This window comes from Panthera pardus, unplaced genomic scaffold, assembly GCF_024362965.1.
Source record: "Panthera pardus isolate Hobbes unplaced genomic scaffold, ASM2436296v1 HiC_scaffold_13, whole genome shotgun sequence".
NCBI lineage: Eukaryota > Metazoa > Chordata > Mammalia > Carnivora > Felidae > Panthera > Panthera pardus.
In genome coordinates, this window is record NW_026526688.1 from 1986391 (window position 1) to 2005329 (window position 18939).

General features: G+C 58.9%; 1 protein-coding gene across 5 annotated transcripts in view; it reads left to right on the plus strand.

Annotated features, from left to right (window-relative positions):
* The window catches only part of ARHGEF10 (Rho guanine nucleotide exchange factor 10), a 103943-nt gene that overhangs the window by 14840 nt on the left and 70164 nt on the right, over positions 1-18939 (plus strand). For 4 of the 5 annotated variants that reach the window (XM_053900755.1, XM_053900756.1, XM_053900754.1 and 1 more), the window contains 4 exons: positions 4181-4248; positions 12105-12254; positions 12848-13135; positions 15484-15547. In XM_053900755.1, the coding sequence (XP_053756730.1) occupies positions 4212-4248; positions 12105-12254; positions 12848-13135; positions 15484-15547 (539 nt within the window). In that variant the 5' untranslated portion in view covers positions 4181-4211. Of the gene's footprint in view, positions 1-1417; positions 1442-4180; positions 4249-12104; positions 12255-12847; positions 13136-15483; positions 15548-18939 lie in introns of those variants that run through there. The other variant, XM_053900757.1, reaches the window with a different exon arrangement.

Below are 18939 nucleotides of genomic sequence, written 5' to 3' on the forward strand. Positions count from 1 at the left end.
GGCTCACGCCGATGGCTCAGCGTCCTGGCCCCTCAGCCCCAGGCTCTGTCCTCGGGGCCGCCTCCCCCTAGGCCTGAGGGACGGGGCCCCGAGGCTCCCTGCCCCAGCCGGGCTCTGTGCCGATGTTCCGAGCCAGCCCCTTAGTCTGGGACGCTGGCAGGTGCTCTGATTCCGGCACGATTGGTGGCGGCGGGCTCGGGTGGAGGCCCACCCAGAGAGTGGGGAGACCATTGGGGTGGATGTCGGGGAGCCGAGCCCGGAGCGCACTGTGCGTGGGGTGCCGTGCGCTAGCAGAGCTGAGCCCGATGTGCCGAGAGCCTGTCCCCTCCGGGGTGCTGCCCCAGCCTCGCGGACACGGGGTCGTCTCACCCCCAGTGGCCCTCGGGCGGGCGGCACAGCTGAGGACAGCGAGGCGCAAACAGCAGAGCCTGGTCCAGCCGGGAGGGGTCAGGACGGCGGGGTGTCGGCAGAGTCCGGCCCCCAGCCCTCTGCTGCTGATTCACCTGCTTCTCGGGGGACGGGGCCTAGGTGGCGAGAGTGCCGCAGTCCTCAGATTCCAGACCTCAGCGTTGCTGCGGTCACAGGGTACGAGCCGCAGGAAGCACCGGCCCCCTGTGCCTCAGCATCCTGCTGCCCACCGGCCCCAGGTGCTACCTTGCGCATCTCCACGGATCGTGCAGGACACACACAAAAAAATGCCACGGGAGTAAAGGTTCAAGTCTATTTCTGTGATGTCGCAGAAGGCAAGGGAAGCGATCTGGGGTGTTCCCTGGCCTGGGAAACCATCTTGTGACGTGGAGCCACATGGCCTCCAGACCCGCGGCACAAAATCCTCCTGCAGCGCTTGACCTCTGGCCGCTGCCGTGACTGGATGCGTCATCGTTTGGTCGAAAACCGCAATCTGGGTGCACGATGCAGTCTCTCATTAGGATGCCGAAATTGGAAAGTGACAGCAGTAACACAGCCCGGACTGGAGTTATCTCACGCTCTGTCCGTCGGAGGACGGCATCGTGTAAGCGACTCTTGTCCTGTGTCCCTGGGTTGGTCTCGGGCAGAGTGGGCTGCAGCCCGGCCCAGTCCCCAGAACGCCGTCTGCCAGCCCAGAGGGCACCCGGGGAGGGTGTTCACTGTCAGGCACCCGATGGTGCAGAGAAGTGGCTTCAGAACCTGCTTGGCTGCGGGGGGCCTGGAGGGCCCGGGGGTGCAGACACGGTGCCCGGGCAGGCTGCAGGCACGGTCAGTGCCTCTGTGACTTCCGGAAGCCGACTTGTGTGTTTGCTGCCTAGAACATTTCCTTCTCAGGAGCACGGCTTCCTGCGGACGCTGATCTTGGAAGCAAACCGTCACCGGGCACTCTGCGATCTGCCTGGCGCTCACCGGCTACCGGAGCACAGGTCGCGGCACGGGGGGCCCCGGGCTCCAGCCCCAGCTCGGGCGCACGGTGAGCGAGCCCCGGGCTTGCTTGGAACGGGTCCTGTGTGCAGCAGGTACCCTGTGGGGGTGAGCCGTGCTGGTCAGCGGGCCGGGCGTCGGGGCAGCTCTCGTGTTGTCCCGCGGTTACCCGTGGGGAAAAGCCCAACTGGACTCTGTTCTGAAGTATTTTAAGGACAAACAATTCGCATTAATGAGATTTGTGCACCGAGGTTTAAAGAGTTTGGAAGCCGAGTAGGGCGTGTGATGGAGAGAAGAGAATCGAGTTAAGACGAAGAGGGTGTGGCTGGTCGATGTGGCTGAGCTCCCCCAGGAGGGACCCCAGCAGCCACGCCACCACTTTGTCCCCACCGGGAAGGATACCTTTTTATGGCCGGCCTCCAGCACGTCTCACGCGGGAGGAGAACGTGTGCAGAGATCATACCGCGTAGAAAGCTGTGCTTTGCTCTAAAGCCCAAGAGCCCCTCTGGCTCCCGTGGGCTCTGCCACGTGGGAATGTCGTCCTCTGCAGCTAAGAGTGCAGGATGTGTGTCCCTGGTCTGTGGAGAGAATGCCTAGGAGCCGGAAGCCCTGGTCCACTCACCTCTCAGATGGCTAAAAATAGCAGTTTCCCTTCTTTTCCTCGCTTCCTCCCATGACTGTGGCATCCGTTGGCCCCTCTTCCCGCGGATGTCTCTTCTTTCCTGTTCCCCCCGGTGCCTGCGGGGTCTTGGTGCGCCGGGAGGGGCCGGGTCCAGTGTTGGGACCAGCCTGGTGTTTCCCTGTGTGAGCAGCACCAGTAAGAGCCCCCCGCGCCCTCGACGGCCTCATGTACGTCACGACGGGTCTCGGCTGGCGCACTCCAGGGAGATTTGCAGGCTCACCTCTGGAATGTGTCTGCATTTGAGGGTGAAGGCCCTCCCCCCTCGTGCTGCGGAGGCCTGCGTGATTCCTGCAGACTGTCACGTACACTGCCCCTCCTGGCACCGCTGCCCCAGAGCAGGTGGACCCTCTGGTGTCCGTGCCAGCTGGGCCAGCAGAGCGTGTGTGCGCCCGGGCTGTGACTTCCTGCAGACTCAACTTCGGTGCCTTGACCACGGTGGACGTTGCAGGGACATTTGCTGACTTGGCAGGCGTGGTGTTCCTGTTAGCATCTGGGTTCCTGTGTCCCCGTCCCTGGGGAGCAGGTCACCTGAGGTCTCCGCAGCTTCTTGGCCAGACGTGCTTCCTCCCGCGTTATTTTCCCGAGGGTTCGCTGTGGTCCGTGCACGTCTGTCTGAGTTGTTTAGAGACCTAACTCCGGTTTGTGGCCAAATTTTGCTGTGGCCTCTGTTGACACCACTGAGTGTGTGTCATATCAGATCTCTGGAGAGGGCCTGGGGGTGGACATGGTCTCACAGAGGACAGATGGCAGTGTAGCTGGACCACCACCTGCTGCCATTCACCGAGTGTCCCCTGCGTGCTGGGCCCTGTTCTGATCCCCACGGCCGCCGAGGCCCGTACCGTCCCTCCGTTCCAGGTGGAGGCTTGGGCTCAGAGATACGGACACTCTGGGGCTCCTGGTGGCCCGCAGGAGAGCAGGGAGCAGAGATCACAGCCCCAGCGTGTGCGTCCATGTCTGTCCTGGGTCTCCCTGTGGGTGGGTTTCTCCAGGACCCCCAAGCCTTGGTTTTCTCATTTTGAAAATAAAGGGAACCTGTTTTCTGGAGGTGTGGTGTTTCCAAGCGCACAGCAGGGAGGTGCTAAGCGAGAGAGGCGGGCGCATGGCAGGTGCGTGGCCCACGTGGGCCCGTGTGGGGGCCACTTCGGGGGCTGGGGTGTGGCGTGTGCAGGGCTGATGTGTGGCTGGTGTGTGACTGGTGCATGGCCCGTGCACGACTAGTGTGGGGCCCTGTGCGTGGCTAGGGCGTGGCCCAGGTGGGACCTGTGCGGGGGCCGGTCTGTGGCTGCTGTGGGGGCCAGTGTGTGGCCTGTGTGTGCTCAGTGCGTGGCTGGGCGGGCAGTACCAGTGGTGCCCTGCCAGAGCCCACACGAGCAGTCCCTTCTGCCACGTGGGTTGACAGCAGGCTGTGTCCTGGTTCCTCCAGCATGTTCCGCGCTGTGGGCGGATGGCGGCCAGGGCACTGTCACCGTCGTCACTGTCCCTTGCTGCTGTCCTTGCTGCACCGGAGCCTGGACATTTTCACCGGATCGTTCTGGTGGGAGCCGGGCAGGTGTTTGATACCCTAAACCCTCGTAAACAGGGAGGGGGCTTACGGGACGGCCGCCTCGTGGCCCGGGCACTGACCTCCTCACGGTTTGGCTGGTTTCACGCTCATTCTCAGACTTGGGTTTCCTCTGATCGCATGTACGGGAACGGGATCTGCAAAAAAGAGAGGAAAACGTGTGCGGAGATGTGGCCTAGACCCAGGGTTCAGAGACTGAAGGCTGAGGAGATCGTGGGCGTGGCCCACGGTCCCGGGTGGCGAGGGCTTCACGCGAGGCTGCAGTGGAGGGAACGGGACCGGGAGACGTGTGCAGGGCGGGAGGGGCCGTCCCCGAAGCATGGGCGCAGACGCAGCTCCCAGCGAGGACCGGGGGGGAAGTGAGGCCACCTGGACTGAGTGCTCCGTGCTCTGGGCGTGGTCTCAGAGGACACTTGGCAGGCCTTGTGGGGGAGGGGCTGGTCCCGTAGCTGCCGCCGTGGATGACCGCTGGCCTGGCCTGGAGAGCCCCCTGCAGCCCAGGGCGGCCTCTGCCTGTGGTGACCGTGGTGTCTTTCCTTCCCCAGGGCTCCCAGGAGTGAGCGTCCCAGCTGCACGATGGACCAGCCAGAGCCGCCCGCCCCCGCGCCCGAAGGTAACGGGGCGTCCTTCGGGGGCCCTTTCCCCCTCGGGGACGGGGAGGGGTGACCACAGGTACCGACGAGGTGGAGCTCGGCCGCCCCCCCATCGCCTGGCCACCAGGGCCCATCCTCACTTTGGGGTAACCTGGCTGAGCGCCTCCCCGGCCCTGGGCCCCCCCACGGGGCACGGGCCAGCACAGCCTGCTGTGAGCCCTACCTGTGGGGACCCATCAGTGCCCTCCGGCATGGAGGGTGGCCTGGAGGATGATGAGGAAGGGAGTCGTCCCATCCAGCTCTTGGGCACGTTCCTTATCTGCCTCCCTCCACCACTGTGAGGACCGTGAGGGAGGGGTGCAAGTTAACGTTTCCCTGTCCCATCCCCTCGCCACGGTGGGGCATCGGGGGCTTGGTGTCACTCCCCGCTCACGGGGCAGGGCCTCCTTCCGGGCTCCCCGTTCCCGAGTCTTCCCCAGACGTGCCCCCGTGGACAGACTCGCGTGTCCTTTGCACACCTGGAGGCTATAGGGCCTGAAGGGCAGAACCCTCAGCATGTGAAGCTGCGAGAGTGTGGGAGGAACCCACGCAGGGCCCGTGGCTCTTCCGTGCCCTCCCGCTCCCGGCAGGCGTGGGCCCTTGGATAGTGCCCCGGCCCGGCTCTGCGCTGCAGGTGGCTCTGGGCCTCGGGCTCCCAGTCGGAACAGAAGGAAGGCAGCCCACAGGTGGAGCCGCTCCTGTGGGGAAGCAGGGCTCGGGCCGAGGGGTGCCTGGGCTGCTGGGCGCTGGGCCCCCCAGGAAGGCTCAGCTCGACTGGAGAGCCATGTGGGTAGGGCTGGTCCAGAAGGAGCCAGTGATGCTGGGCTATGTGGCCAGAGGGGCCCCTGCCCACCTTCAGCCAGAGTCTGTACTCAGGTGTGACCTAAGACCCAGCTGTCGACCTTGGAGAGTTTCCTGAGCCCCGGGGTGAGGGTGGCTCGCTGGAGGGCACCCCAGGAATCCCGCAGCCCAGGCCGTGCACCTGCTCCTTCTGCGGGGTGCCTTCTGGGGGAGCTGGCTCCTTCCTTGGGCTGCGGCCGGCAGGCTTTGGTTGGGGAGGGGGTCCTGGATGGCCCCCGTGCAGGTGTCCGCCGTGTGTCGGGGGGGTGGCACTGAGGCTCCTCCAGGCTGGATCGTACTCGATTGTCATAATTGGGAAGGTCCCAGAACTGCTCACTGCTTCCTCCCCTACGAGCTGGGTGTAGCCTACACACACGTGGCCGGGCGTGTCCCCGGGGCTGGCACACCCAGCTTCAGGGAGCCTGTGGGCTGCCTTCCGTGGGACGGTCCCTGGATCCTCAACGTCAACGGTTTCCGTGGCCTGCATGGGCCGTGCTGACTGCTCTCCCCGGATACCCGTGGTGCGCACACCGGGCGGCTGGGCCGGGCCGCGTCTGGAGCGTGGTCACGGCAGAGCAGAGTGGCGCTCCCAGGGTGGGCTCGCCGCACTTGTTGGGGAAAAGCTAGAAAATGAAAGGCCCAGAAGCCCTTTCCGCACCAGTTGTTAAGACTGTGTGGGGCTTGCGACTGTTGAAAATCTGATGGCGGTGCGTGCCTTTTTCCCCCACGCTTTGTCCGCTGTTTTCAAAGGAACCGGAACCCGCCCTTCTCTCCTTCCGTGTGTCCCAACATCTGCTGGCAGCAGCCGGCTGGGGCTGGTCCCGTGCGTGACGGAGCCTTGGCAGTGATACTGAGTGGATCTGCAGGAACGCCCGTCCACCCACGGGCTTCGCCCCCAGATGCACCTCTGCACTTGGTCTGGGACGGGAGGGGGGCCCTGACCACACGGCCGGGGTGTGGGTGGCTGTGCTAATGGGCCGGGGCGGGGACCTGGGAAGGGGAGTCACGGCCTGTGAAGCCCAGGGCATCGGGGGGCCGCGGGCAGGCTCTGCGAGGCTTCGGTGGGCGGGAGCACGTCCGGGACGTGGAGAGCAGTGATGTGACCGGGGCGGTGGAGGGGCGGGCAGCAAGGCTGTCTTCTGGGAGTGTGCTGAGGGGGCAGCTCGGACATGTGCTCCCTGGGAGAGAAGTGGTTCTTGAACGTGGGGTGCACGGTAACCAGCCCGATTTGGGTGGTTATTTCAGAGTCCTCCCGTGTGCTCCTGAAACGTGCACGTTTTTATTTGTGACTTCGGTCTCAGTAGAGGAGGGAAAGAGGGCCAGGCAGGAGCCGGGACGGTGGGGGGCTGCTGAGGGCGTCGGGCAGAACCACCCCGCGTTCCCTGCAAGCCCACACCCACCCTGTTCTCAACGTTCAGAGTGACAAGCAGGCTGCCCGCGAGGCCTGTCGCTGTGGGGCCCGGCTGGTCCGGTCAAGCCGTCTGTGGGTCAGGCCCCAGGCCCTGTGAGCTGGGAAGTGACCCTGGGCGGCAGGCAGCCGGGAGGTGGAAAGGATCCCCCCATGGACCCCTGTTCTCGGTTCCCCTGGAAGATTTCCTCCGGGCTCTGGGCGTGTGGCCAGCGTCCTTACGGGGTGGGGGGAGAGTGTCCCCATTTCTGTGGGTGGATGGCTGCTTCCTGGCTGGTAGCCTGTGGTTGTGCCTTCTGGCTTTGGTGTGGACTGAAGGCCGCTATTTGACAACGGAGAACCCCATAGTTCAAGACCCGAGATCCTGATCCGCACAGCCTTGTGGGCGGTTGACTCTTGTGACCCTTAGCGACGGGCACCCACGGGGCTTTGTGGGCGGGGACGGAGAGGGATGGGAGGCAGGGCAAGTTGGGAGTGGGTGGGGACTGATGCAGGGGGGTGGGGGGCAGGGCAGGTTGGGAGTGGGCGGGGACACAGGGGGTGGGGGGCAGGGCAGGTTGGGAGTGGGCGGGGACGGAGGGGGTGGGGGGCAGGGCAGGTTGGGAGTGGGCGGGGACAGAGGGGGTGGGGGGCAGGGCAGGTTGGGAGTGGGCGGGGACGCAGGGGGTGGGGGGCAGGGCAGGTTGGGAGTGGGCGGGGACGGAGGGGGTGGGGGCAGGGCTGGGTCGGAGGGCCTCATGGAAACCCCAGCAGAGCTCCTTGGATGGGGGTCTGGGGCTCCAGCAGGGGGTCTGGGTGTGGACTTGGGGTTTTGTGCAGACGACACCAGGGCCTCCAGCAGGCCCGGCCGGCCTCCCCGTGGGGAGAGTGTCAGGTGCACTGGGACTCTCTGTGTGGGGGGGGCAGAAGCAAGGGGGTCCGTGGAGGGCAGCAGAGGCAGCTTGGGGAGCTGTTCTGAGTGCGGTGGGCGGTGCCACAGGCCTGCACCTGTCACAGCCTGGAGGCGGACGTCGGGGATCCCGGCCTCCTTCAGAGGCCTCTCTCCTTGGCGTGCAGACACCGTCCCTCCCCGTGTCCCCACGGGGTCGTGCCTCGGCGCGTGTGTGTCCTGACCTCCTGTGATGAGGACACCCGTCGTACTGGAGTGGGGCCGCCCTGGCGACCTCATTCTACCTTAATCACCTTTGAGGCCCCGTCTCCACACGTAGCTGTGTTCTGAGGTCCTGGGGTTAGACCTTCAGCCTAGGGTGTGGGGGGACACGGTTCTGTCCTCAAGAGGGACTGAAACAAGCAGCTGGGTGTGTGGGAGGGAGCCGGGAGACTGTAGTGTCATTGATGCCAAAGGATGGTCATGTTAAACGGGGCGGTGAGGTCACCGTAGGGGACAGCGGGGAAGGACCACGGGCATTGGCTCTGGGGACAAGGCACCCAATAGCGCGTGAAGCCAGGTCACTAGCTGGTGGGGAGGCATCAGGCATTCTGGGGGTGGCAGGGGAGGTGACCTGGCCGAGTGCAGGGGGCGTTTCTGGGCTGCTGTGTCTGACGCTGTGATGGTGGCCACACATCACGGTGCCTTTGTCTACACCCGTGTGGTGCGCCTCACTGGATGGAAACCGTGGACTCTGGGCGACGGCGGCCTGTCCGTGAGGGCCTGGCCCTGTGCTGCCCATCTTACTTGCTGAAGGCACAGAACAAGAATTACCTTCTTCCTTTAAGGGGAAGACCCTGTCAGGCTTTGTTATTTAAGTTTTTAAAAACATTCATTTACTTTTGAGAGAGAGAGGCAGAGTGTGAACAGGGGAGGGGCAGAGACAGAGAAAGACACAGAATCCGAAGCAGGAGCCAGGCTCCGAGCTGTCAGCACAGAGCCCGACGTGGGGCTCGAACCCACAAACCACCAGATCACAACCTGAGCCAGAGTCAGATGCTTAACCAACTGAACCACCCAGGCGCCCTAGGCTTTGTTGTTTGAAGCAGTGTTCATAAAATCACTTTCAGGTGTATTTTATCTACTTCTTAAAGTCCGGCAGTGATGAACTGTGACTTCCGAGAGGAGGGTTGATGGAGGGAGAGCAGGCAGGTGGTTCTGAGTCCCTGCTGCGCCCCGTGGAACGTGTCGGTGGCGGGATCTCCATGTGTCACGTCGCCGGGTCACAACTCGAGCTCTCCCGTCATCACCTTCGGCTGGGTGTTTAACTCGTATTGTTTCCCCGTCACGTTGACCCGGCAACCACAAATCTAGTCGTGGGAACAGTTGTATTTGGAAAGCATCCTGTGCGTTTTGGTTTTTGTGTTGAAGAGATTTATCGCCCCGGGACGTGTTCCCCAGGTTACTCCTGTGAGTACGCTGACTGACTCCCTAACGGTAACGCCGAGAACCCACGCGCCGACCTCCCTGTCGTTGGGCCCGAGACCCGACTTGGTGGGAGAGCGCACGTCGCGTGACTGATCCGCGGACACAGGCTGCGTCCACCCCCAGGTCCGGTCCGTGTCTGCTGCTTTTTCTTGTGACGCTGTCCTCACTCGGTGGCGGCGGTGAGCTGTGCGTCTGTGTTTATTAAGTACGAACCTCAGGGGATTAGCCTGCTCCCGGAGTTTAGCCCAAGTGGAAATGTGGTCTGAACCCGAACACAGCCTCACGGCAGGCAGGAAACGTATGTGTTGTGGGGAGTTTGCCGAATGCAGGGAATCTCAGTGGAGAAAGTACCAGTCGTTTGCAGAGGCCACGGTTAATATTTGGGTCTGTGTGTGAGCGGGATGAAATTAGTAAAACCAACCGTCTTTGGATGATTCCCTTTATTGTGGTGAAATATACAGAACATTTACCGTTCTTCAGTGCCCCCCGGGAGCACGAAAACCACCAGCAGTGCCCTCCGCCTCCAGAACTTTCCATCTTCCCAGACTGAAGCTCTGTCCCCACGAGATCCTGACCCCCATCCCCTGCCCGGCCCCCGGCACCCGCCGTCCTGTCTTCCGTGGGTGCTGTCACGCTGTGTCTGTCCCGTGGTGACTGGCTCCCTTCGCTCCGCAGAATGTCCCCAGGGTCCGTCCGTGTGGTGACAGGTGTCAGAATTTGTCCTTTCTAGGACGGAGTGCTCCCCGTTGTGTGCATCGACCACAGTCCATCTGGCCGTTCATCTGTCCGTGGACTCTTGCCTTGTTTCCATCTCTTGGCTGTTGTGAATTATCCTGCTTGAATGGTTGCACGCTCACACAGTGGCACACTCGTGTGGTTGCACACCTGTGTGGGCGCGCTGGGATCTGTGTGCCTGCTTTAATTCCTCCAGCTGAGGGTCGGAAGCAGGATCCTGGGGTCGTTCGGTGGTTCTGGTTCTGTGCTTCCTTCGTGAGGGGCCTCCTTACAGTTGCCACGGCGGCCGCTCTGTTTTCTGGTCCTGCCAACGCTGCAAGGGGTTCCAGTTTCTCCAGACCCTCATCATTGTGTGTTATTTTCTGTTAAATGGGTGTGGAAAGACCGATTAGAAAGACTATTAACTTAATACGTCAAGACCTCTTTCCAAATTCTCGAATAAGCTTCGACCAGATAACTTCAATGGCTTCGTGAGTGTCTGGCTGTATAAACACGTAATACGTAAAGTCTCTTTCCTACTAAAGGACATTTAGGTGAGTGTCGTGACGGTCTCTGATTATTTCCTTAAGATAAGTGTTTTGCAGTAGGATTTCTGCGACAAGGGATGTACAGAATTGTCCGGCATTGTACGTGTTGGCAAGTTCTCTTCCACAAAGTCGCCAATGCATACTCTCACCAGAACAGTTTTCTGAAGCCTTTTCTGGATTCCATTTCGGTATTTGCCCCTGTCATGCTTTTAGCACGTGTCAACTGGGGAGAAATTGCCCCAGAATGCTGCTTGTGGACCCGGCAGTCTCGTTCCCCCTGGGTCCCCGCTGAGGGGCCCCTCCCTCCTGCCCCGACAGAGCCTGTCCACCTGACCTCTGTGGTAAGGTGTTTCCTTCAAAGCACCTGTTAGGACGTGTTGCCAATTCCAAAGACCGAAGGGAAAAATGAGCACCTGGTATTTAAGACCGTTGTTTCTGGACCACCGAAGGTTCATCTGGACCCACAAGGCCACAGCCGGAAAGACTGTCCTAGACTGGCTCAGGTAGCCCCAGCTCTGTCACCTTCTCTCCCTAGAAACCAGGCCACCTCTGAAGGCCTGAGTCTCACGTCCTACCCCCCAGCCCCCCCTCCCCTCTCCCCTGGCTCCACTCCCCCCACCCCGGCCCCGCCCCCCAGCTGCCAGGTGGCTGTGGAACATTTCCTTCCTGGAGAGCACACATCGCCCCCTGCACAGCATCTGCGTCTGCTGGGGCGATGCTGACCGGGGCCCTGCACCAGGAGCGAGAGGCACTGGGAGTGGAACTGGAGGGGCCAAGGCCCCCTCCCCGCCCCCCATCATGCTGGGACAGTCCGTGCCCCGACTCACCGCACCCCCACCCCGACCCAGGGGAGGTGACCCCTCCCCAGCCTCTCTGCACCCCCGCCCCCACCACCCCCAGAACCTACCTGGCTCTGGCTCAGGGGTGCTGGCTCTGTCACCCCACCGCCCCGTGGCCGGCTTCCCAGCCCGTGTTCACGCGTCTTTGGCTCTAAGATGACTGGTTCAGATCCCACATTCCCACACTCAGGCCTGTGTGACCGCTGGGTGGAACCCTCTGGAAGGGAGGAGGGAACCCGCTCTGGGCCCTGGGCGCCTCTCTCAGCAGATCCCTCTGCAGCCTGGTGGGACCGGATCTCTCTCTCCGTGGGGACGCCTGATGCCCTGGCCCACCCTGCAGCACCCCGGTTTGCTTGCAGAGTGAGCGGTTTGGGTTCCATCTTGGGGTCATTTCTCCCTCTCCGTAGTGCCCACCTACTCGTTCCTTCGCAAGGGAACTGCCCTGGACATCCCAAGGGTGCAGGGTCCCCATCCTGGGAGAGGGTCCCCGTGTGGGTGTGCAGGATCCCTGTCCTGGGAGACGGGTCCCCGTGACCGACTTCCCGTGATCTGTGTGAGCACCAGACGCCCGCAGACCGTCTGGGTACAGAGGAGTGAGTTGTGCACCAGTGGAGAAGGCCGTCAGGTTTGGGAGTTTTCTGTGTTCTGACTTCCGGCCCCAGTGTTGGGGTGCCGTGGAGCAGCAGAGGCTCCCTCCCCACTGGGCTGTCCCCTGCCCCAGCCCCCTAGCCTGGGCGTTGTCACCAGGGCGCTGTGGCCTCTCACGGGTTGGTGGACGGCATCTGTGGGTCTGAGCGGCCTCCACCCTGCCCCGTACACATCCACACGCGGGGACGCGTGCCGGACGGGGACCGCAGGGTGGGCCTGGCCTGGGCAGGGGTTGTGAGGTCCCCTTCCTTGGGTGGCATTTACGTTGTGGGTGATTGGCGTGGACAGAACCGAAGGGGCCTGGGGCCCCATGGGGCTTGAGCGGAATCCGCTAGTGTTGAAGTCTGTGGCCTCCCTCGTTTCCTGGCGCTTCCTTTCCCTCATCCTCTGCCCGTCGCTTCCACCACCTGCACAGTCCCTGGCACTGAATGCTAGCGCATCTCTGCTCCCGCGGCGGCTGAGTCTGTGTTCTTTTCACCGTTAGAAAACGAGGTGAAATACGACAGGAACAACAACGAAGAGGACGAGGGGGAGCAGTTCGATTTCGACAGCGGAGACGAGATTCCAGAAGCGGATCGGCCAGCCGCGGGTGCCCCGGCCAGTGCGGGGGGCGTGGATGCCGCGTCTGGCTCAGGTGAGTCCCCGGGCCGCCCCCAGCGCCTGTGGCCCAGCGGCCAGCTCGTCCTCACCGCGGGTGAGTGACGTGGGGGGAAGTCGGTGTCCTGGAGCGGGACGTGAGCTGTGATGGCTCATTGGAGTTTGGCCGCGCTCCTTTGGTCCCTGGCATTTCCCACGGGCGTCAGGCTGCTCGGCGGCCCCTGGCAGCCTCTCGGAGGGGGTGGGTATCGGCCACATCTCAGCACCGTGTTGCTGCGTGGTGGGAAACGTTTCTGAAACTAACGCTCTTTGAGATGCATGGAGTCCGTGTTGGATCCTGGAGGTGGCTGCTTTTGTCCCGACCACGAGGGCTGGTTTCTTGTCCACAGCGAGGGCTCTCCGCACAGTCAGTGGCTCCCCTGGTCCGGCAGCTTCTACCTGATGCCTGTCAGCAGAGAAGCGGCCCTGGGAGCTGCCAGGCCCTGGGGTGTCGCGCGCTGACCCCAGCGATGCTCCGCCCTGTACTCCCAGATCTGGGCGTCGCCTGGGTGCCCTGGTGTTGCGTGCCCTTTGGGGGGGGGCGTGGCTCTACTTGTCCTCCCTTCCTCCACACTGTGTGTTTGCCTCCAGGAGGTGAAATCGGGAGGGGAACGGACGCGGAGGCCCCGGTGGAAGGCACGACGCTTGAGGTCCCGACACGGGTGAACCCCTACTCCGTCATCGACATCACGCCCTTCCAGGAGGAGCAGCCCCCGCCCGCCGACCCGGATGCCGAGGAGGAGAGCGCCAGCCCGCCGGTGCCCAGTGGGTACTCGGTGCCCGTGCCCTGCGGCTATGCTGTGCCCTGCAACCTCCCGCTGCTCGTGCCGGCCTACTCCAGCCCCGTCGTCATCCGCGCCGCGTCCCTGGAAGAGGAAGGTAGTGTCCTCCTCCTCGCCGCGCACTGCGGGCCGTGACCGCCTGTCGTCCGTGAGTCCTGCAGTCCTCCGTGTTCTGGTAGAGGCGCCGGAGCCGGCCCGGGTCACCTTGCCCCGGCAGGTGCCTGTGGGTCCGCGTGCGTGAGGGCAGCGGGACGTTCAAGTACGGCCCTCCCTGAGCAGAGGGCGGCCTGTTCCGTTCCGAGTGTGGCCAGTGAGGCAGCCCAGCCGAGCGTTTGTTCTCTCGCCGAGATCTGCGTGTGTTCCCTATCCGAGGACGCAGCACGGGCGCTGTCCCAGGTGTAGAGGCTCTCAGGGACGTGAGGCTGCTCGGACACGGAATCACAGCTTGTGCGAGATTTCAGTAAACACGTTCTCTCCTTCCCAGTTGTGACCATTGAGGGGAAAAAAAAGTCTTCGTTAAAGAAGCTCTTGAATTTGTTTGGAAACCACAGGTTTTTAGGGTTGAGGTTTTTCACCTATGCTTTCTTGTAATTGGTAGGAATCTTGGAAATTAACCGTGGTCAACAATGCTATTCGTGTTTTGTGGCCTCTGACAAGTAAGAACGATGTGAAAATACGGAAGTAGATTATGGAATTGAGAGGAGAAGGGGGGGCACCTGGGGGGCTCAGTCGGTTGAGCATCCGACTCTCGATGTTGGCTCAGGTCATCCTCTCGAGGTTCGTGAGGTTGAGCCCCACGTCAGGCTCGGTGCTAACAGTGCAGAGCCTGCCTGGGATTCTCTCTCTCTGCCCCTCCCCCACTCTTGCATGCGCACACGCGTGTGCACATACGTCCTGTGGTGCCCTGGCCGGCTTCCTAACCATCTGCACCGTGTGGTTCCCTCGTGGACACAGGGCGGCCTGGCTCTGTGGGCTCGTTCAGCGTGCACGTCCTCGCTGAGGCTCCCTCACTCGCATAGAGGCTCCCCTGGGACATGAGCCCCAGAGTCCGGGACAGCAGGAACCCGTCGTCTTCCCCACTGCCCAGAACCAACACTGAGCCTCCACTTTCGTTCGTTAGTGGTCCTCCAGTGGCCAGAGACTCATGGTGCTCTGCCTCGTGGCATGGGCTTCCAGATCCTTCCAGAACAGTGAGAGATGGGCAGTGTGCGTGGCCAGCGGGAGAACTTCCTCTCGAGTATGCTCACCATACTGTCATCAGAGTTTTCGTTTTAGCAGACATCACCTCCGGGTGCATCTGCTTTCTCAGAAGGGGGAGCGCCGGGAAGGAAGGTGTTGGGTGGGTGCATTGAGGCACGCGCGGCGTGCATTCAGGGGTGGTGAGAGGGGCCCCTGACACAGCCGTGGGGAAGGTAGTCACCGTGTGAAGTACGCTCGCTGCCAGTCCACATCCTTTCTTCGTTGACTTTGTCGAGTATCTTTGTCTTTTAGGAAGTCATGTGGGCCATTTTTGGGGGGAGTGTGGTGTGGTGGGAAGTCTTTGGACAGGCAGGTCTGAGTTCAGATCGTGGCCCTGCCTCTGACCTGGCATGTGCTCCTTGGCAGACAGCTAGGTTTTCCATGGCCTCGAGAACTTGTTGAGTTCATGCCTCTACAATTCCTGGTGCACCGCCAGGCAAATCCCACCACCGGGTAAGGGGTATTTGTTACTGTTTAGCGGGATCAGGGGACCAGTTTTATGAGTGAGATCTCCAAGCTTATTGCATTAAGCCCAGCCTTCCTGGACCTTGAGTTAACTGCTGAGTGCTTTGAAAGTGGTCAAGAACGTTTGCCTAGCACACAGTAAATTCCTTCTAAAACGGTGTTTATGGACAGTTTCCCAGTGTAGCAATTAACCAGTTGTTGGTTAGGCACGTGGCTAAGCCTGAGCTCATCACCGCTTGGTAAATCAAACCCAGAGGTGGGAGAACAGCAGTCAGCTGGACATGTGTGACAGACTGTGTGTGTGTGTGTGTGTGTGTGTGCACGTGCGTGTGAGTATATAAAAACTTGGTTGCCAGATATCATGAACGTAACTCTCCCTTGAGAATCTTTGGAGGCTCCCATTTAGACATACTTTCCAATAAATCACAATTGTAAATTCCCATGAAAAGTTAAGACACAGGAGAAAATTTGTTTCTTACTGTAGCCTGCTTTCTTTGGGTTTAATTCCAGCTGTTTCAGGAGCCTTTGGATATCACTTTTTACTGTAATCCTGTTTTGAAAACATCTTATTTTGAATCTAACCTAAAAAACCTTAAATCTATCAGTTAATCATTTTTATGCTAAGATAAGCCTATCATTCATAAGAATGGAAAATAGGGAACCATTTTAAATGTAAAAATCCGTTTCCTACAATTTTACCCTAAGCATGAAACTATATGATTTTTTTTTCTTTCCTCACAGAGACACAGGAAGTAGCAGAAGACAGCCCATTTAATTCTTTAAGTTCTGAGGATCCAGCAAACAGGTAAATTTTTTCATTTTACACACGTGCTCTGGGTCCATGACCGTTCCCTGTAATGTGGAGTGTGGGACACCTGTCCTGCCTGCCCTCAGTGCTGTGAGGTGGTGACCGACCAGGCCTACTCCCCGCCCCAGACCCTCCGCTCCCAGTCCTGCATCCATCTGCTCTCTCGCCCAGGGGCTCCCAGGATGGGTGTCAGAGTACGAGGACTCAGAGGTTCATACTGTCTGTGTAGAAGGACAGACCGTACGAACGCACATACAGATAGGCCCCAGAGAGGTGGCCCTCCTCGGCCTCCACCGTGGAGATTCTGTGTGTACTTCAGCCTTGGGAAGGGTCTCAGAACCCTGTGGGGCCGGAGGGGATTTTTCAGTGTGTCTGACCCAGCTTTCAGCGAGAGTACTTCAAACTGATTTGATTGTAGACCTTTCTTTCATGCCACTTGCCTTCAAAAACGCTATTTCTCCTCCTTGAGATGCCCAGGAAAAGCCCGTCCTCCAGGCAAACTCCTGCATGCATTTCAAAACCCTGCCTTAGTGTCTCGTTTTATAAAGTTCCCTCTTGTCCATCCAGAGCTGTGTGGGCACACCGGCTTTAAAACTGATTAAAACAGTGCACCCTCACTGTGACTTCCCCTGTCCCTTTCTGCTGCTGGACTGAGAATCCTGTGAAGGGGGAGAGCAGGTTTGACCAAGGCTTAGCACGCCATCATGCTTGTTGCTTGGCGGCTGTGCAGCCATACTGATGCATTATCCACACCTGTTCGAGGTGGAGCGTCCTGTGGCTTTTGGTACACTGCGTTGTCCGTATTAAAACTGTGTTAAAATATATACAACATAAAACTTGCCATTTGAACCCTTTTCAGTGTAACATGTAGTGGCATCGCGTGCATATACTGTGTCACCACTCTCCCCTTTCAGAATATTTCATCATCTGAGACAGGAGCTCTAACCCTCCTGTGGTAATCTACCGCCCCCCTCCCCCAGCCCCCGACAACCCCTACTCTGTGTCCTGTCTCTGTGGATTGGCCCGATCTAGGTAACTCGTGTCCTTCTGTCTCTGGCTTGTTTCACTCTGCATCATGTTTGCGAGGTTCTCCTGTGTTGTAGGATGCGTCTGGATCTTCCTTTTCAAGCCTGCATAATATTCCTTTGTAAGCACATATGACCTTTTCACTCACCACTCGAAGGACACTTGCTTTGTTTCCACCTCTTGGCTGTCGTGAATCGCGCTGCTGGGAACACAGGTGTATGAGCATCTAAGTCCTTGCTCCCTATCCCTTTGGCTCTGTACCTGTGAGAGGAGCACTGGATCTTATGGTGAGTCTATATTTTCCTTTTTGAGGACCAGCAATCTCTTTACCACAGAGACAGCGCCATTTCACATTCCCACCTGCAATGAACTGCTTCCAATACGGTCACCAAATTTATTTTCCAGTTTTTAAAGATTGTAGTCATTCTAGGGAGTGTGAAATGGTACCTCCCGGTGGTTTTGATTTGCATTTCCTTGATGACTAATGATGCTGAGCACCTCATCACATCCCATCGCCCATTTGTATGTCTTCTTCAGAGAAATGTCATTCACGTTCCTTCCCCATGTTTGAGTTGGGTTTATTTGTTGTTGTTGAGTTGTAGGTGTTCTTTATATAATCTGAATATTAATCTCTCATCAGATGCGTGATTTGTGAACATTTCTTCGCATGCTGTGGGTTGTCCTTTCACTCTCTCGATGGTGTCCTTTGCACAAAAGTTTTTAATTTTGATGAAATCCAGTTTATGTGTTTTGTTTCTTTTATATTGCCTGTGCTTTCGGTGTCCTGTCCAGTTCGTTGTTGGCATATCCAGTGTCATGAAGCTCTCTCACTGTTTTCTTCTAAGAGTTTTGTAGTTTGACTCGTGAGGGTGGGTGGGTGCCACGTTCTGCCATGTCTCTTAGGTCTAGTTGATTTGTGGCGCTCTTAGCATCTTCTGCCTGGTGGTTCTGCTGTTGACAGTACTACATTGGCATGTCCAGCTGTCACTGTGAGATGGTCCATTTCTGTGTTCAGTACCGTGTATTTTCACTTCATCTATTTTGGGGCTCCTTCGTTAGTTGTATGTTTGTAATGGTTATATCTTCTTGTTCTATTGGACCTCTATTCAATATATGATCTCTGTCTTTGCCTTCTGTGACCTTTTATGAGTTAAAGGCCATTTTGTGGGATCGGGCTTTACCCAGCATTAGAATATCCACCACCTTGCCTGGTCCTGTGTTTGGTGCGTGCTGGCTCTGTTTGTTTACCCACTTTTAGTTGTTACGTCTCAGTTCGCCAAGCCTTTACTGAGTGCCTGGCCTGTGATCGGCATCAGAGACCGAGAGGAAGTAAACCGGTCTCAGCACGCCAGCGAGGACTTCCCTCCCTCCCATATGGCGGCTTGCGGTGTTTCCTTTCACCCGCGCAGGCACCAGCAGAGGAGACAGAAAGCGAGAACGGACTCCTGACTCGGGTTTCGGGTCCTTGGCGTGCTGTTCTCACGCTCACCTGGCTTTTTCTTTGGGGTGGTAGGCTGGCCTCTGAACGTAGAAACACATACTCGTCCCTAAAAGAGTGGTGTCTTTGCAGAGAGGGACGCGCAAGCTCTTTCCACCTGGTTTACATTACATGTGGCAGAGCAGGTCCACCAAGACCCCGCAGTAGAATCACAGATGAGATGAGACACGAGCGGGTGGCGCATTATCGCTGGTGATCTGAGATGTACGGTGGGAAACACGTCTGCTGAAAGGATCGTTTCTTAGAACAAAAAGAACGTGAAGTGGCGTGAGAGGGCAAGCTCAGATTCTCTTCCAAAGCGCGACCTTTTTTAAATCTACGGAAAGCGACCTTTTTTAAACCTACGGAAACACTCGGGAGCAGTTTAAATATCATCCATTTTTGCTTTAGATTTTCTGTTTTTTTGCTTAACTTCATTTTGATATAATTTTAGACTTGAAAAGTGTGAGAATACTTTTTTTTTTTATGTGACACGTTCCTCAACTAAGTGTGGGGACGGACTCAGCTTCTTTTCTTACATGCATCCACAATGTAGCGTATTGTGTTGCACATGCTTGCATAGCTAAAGTGTCTGTGACCTGGACATTTTTAAGACCTTTGCCATCTTTCCTGGCCCTTAAATCTTGTATTTAACCATTAGAACTTTCAGAAAACTAACAAAAATGATGATAGAAGAGACCACGCTGCAGTGACCCCCGCCATCTCTGTCACTTATCGTGAAGTGTGGCATTAACTCCGTATGAATGATTCTCCTTTGCACGTGTGCGTTTTTCCGAGCTGCCCATGGTTGTCTCTGAGCACTCACCCTAGTTCCAGCCTCTTTCCCTTCCCGTGAAGTGCTCCACACTGCGCTCGGCTCTTCCTT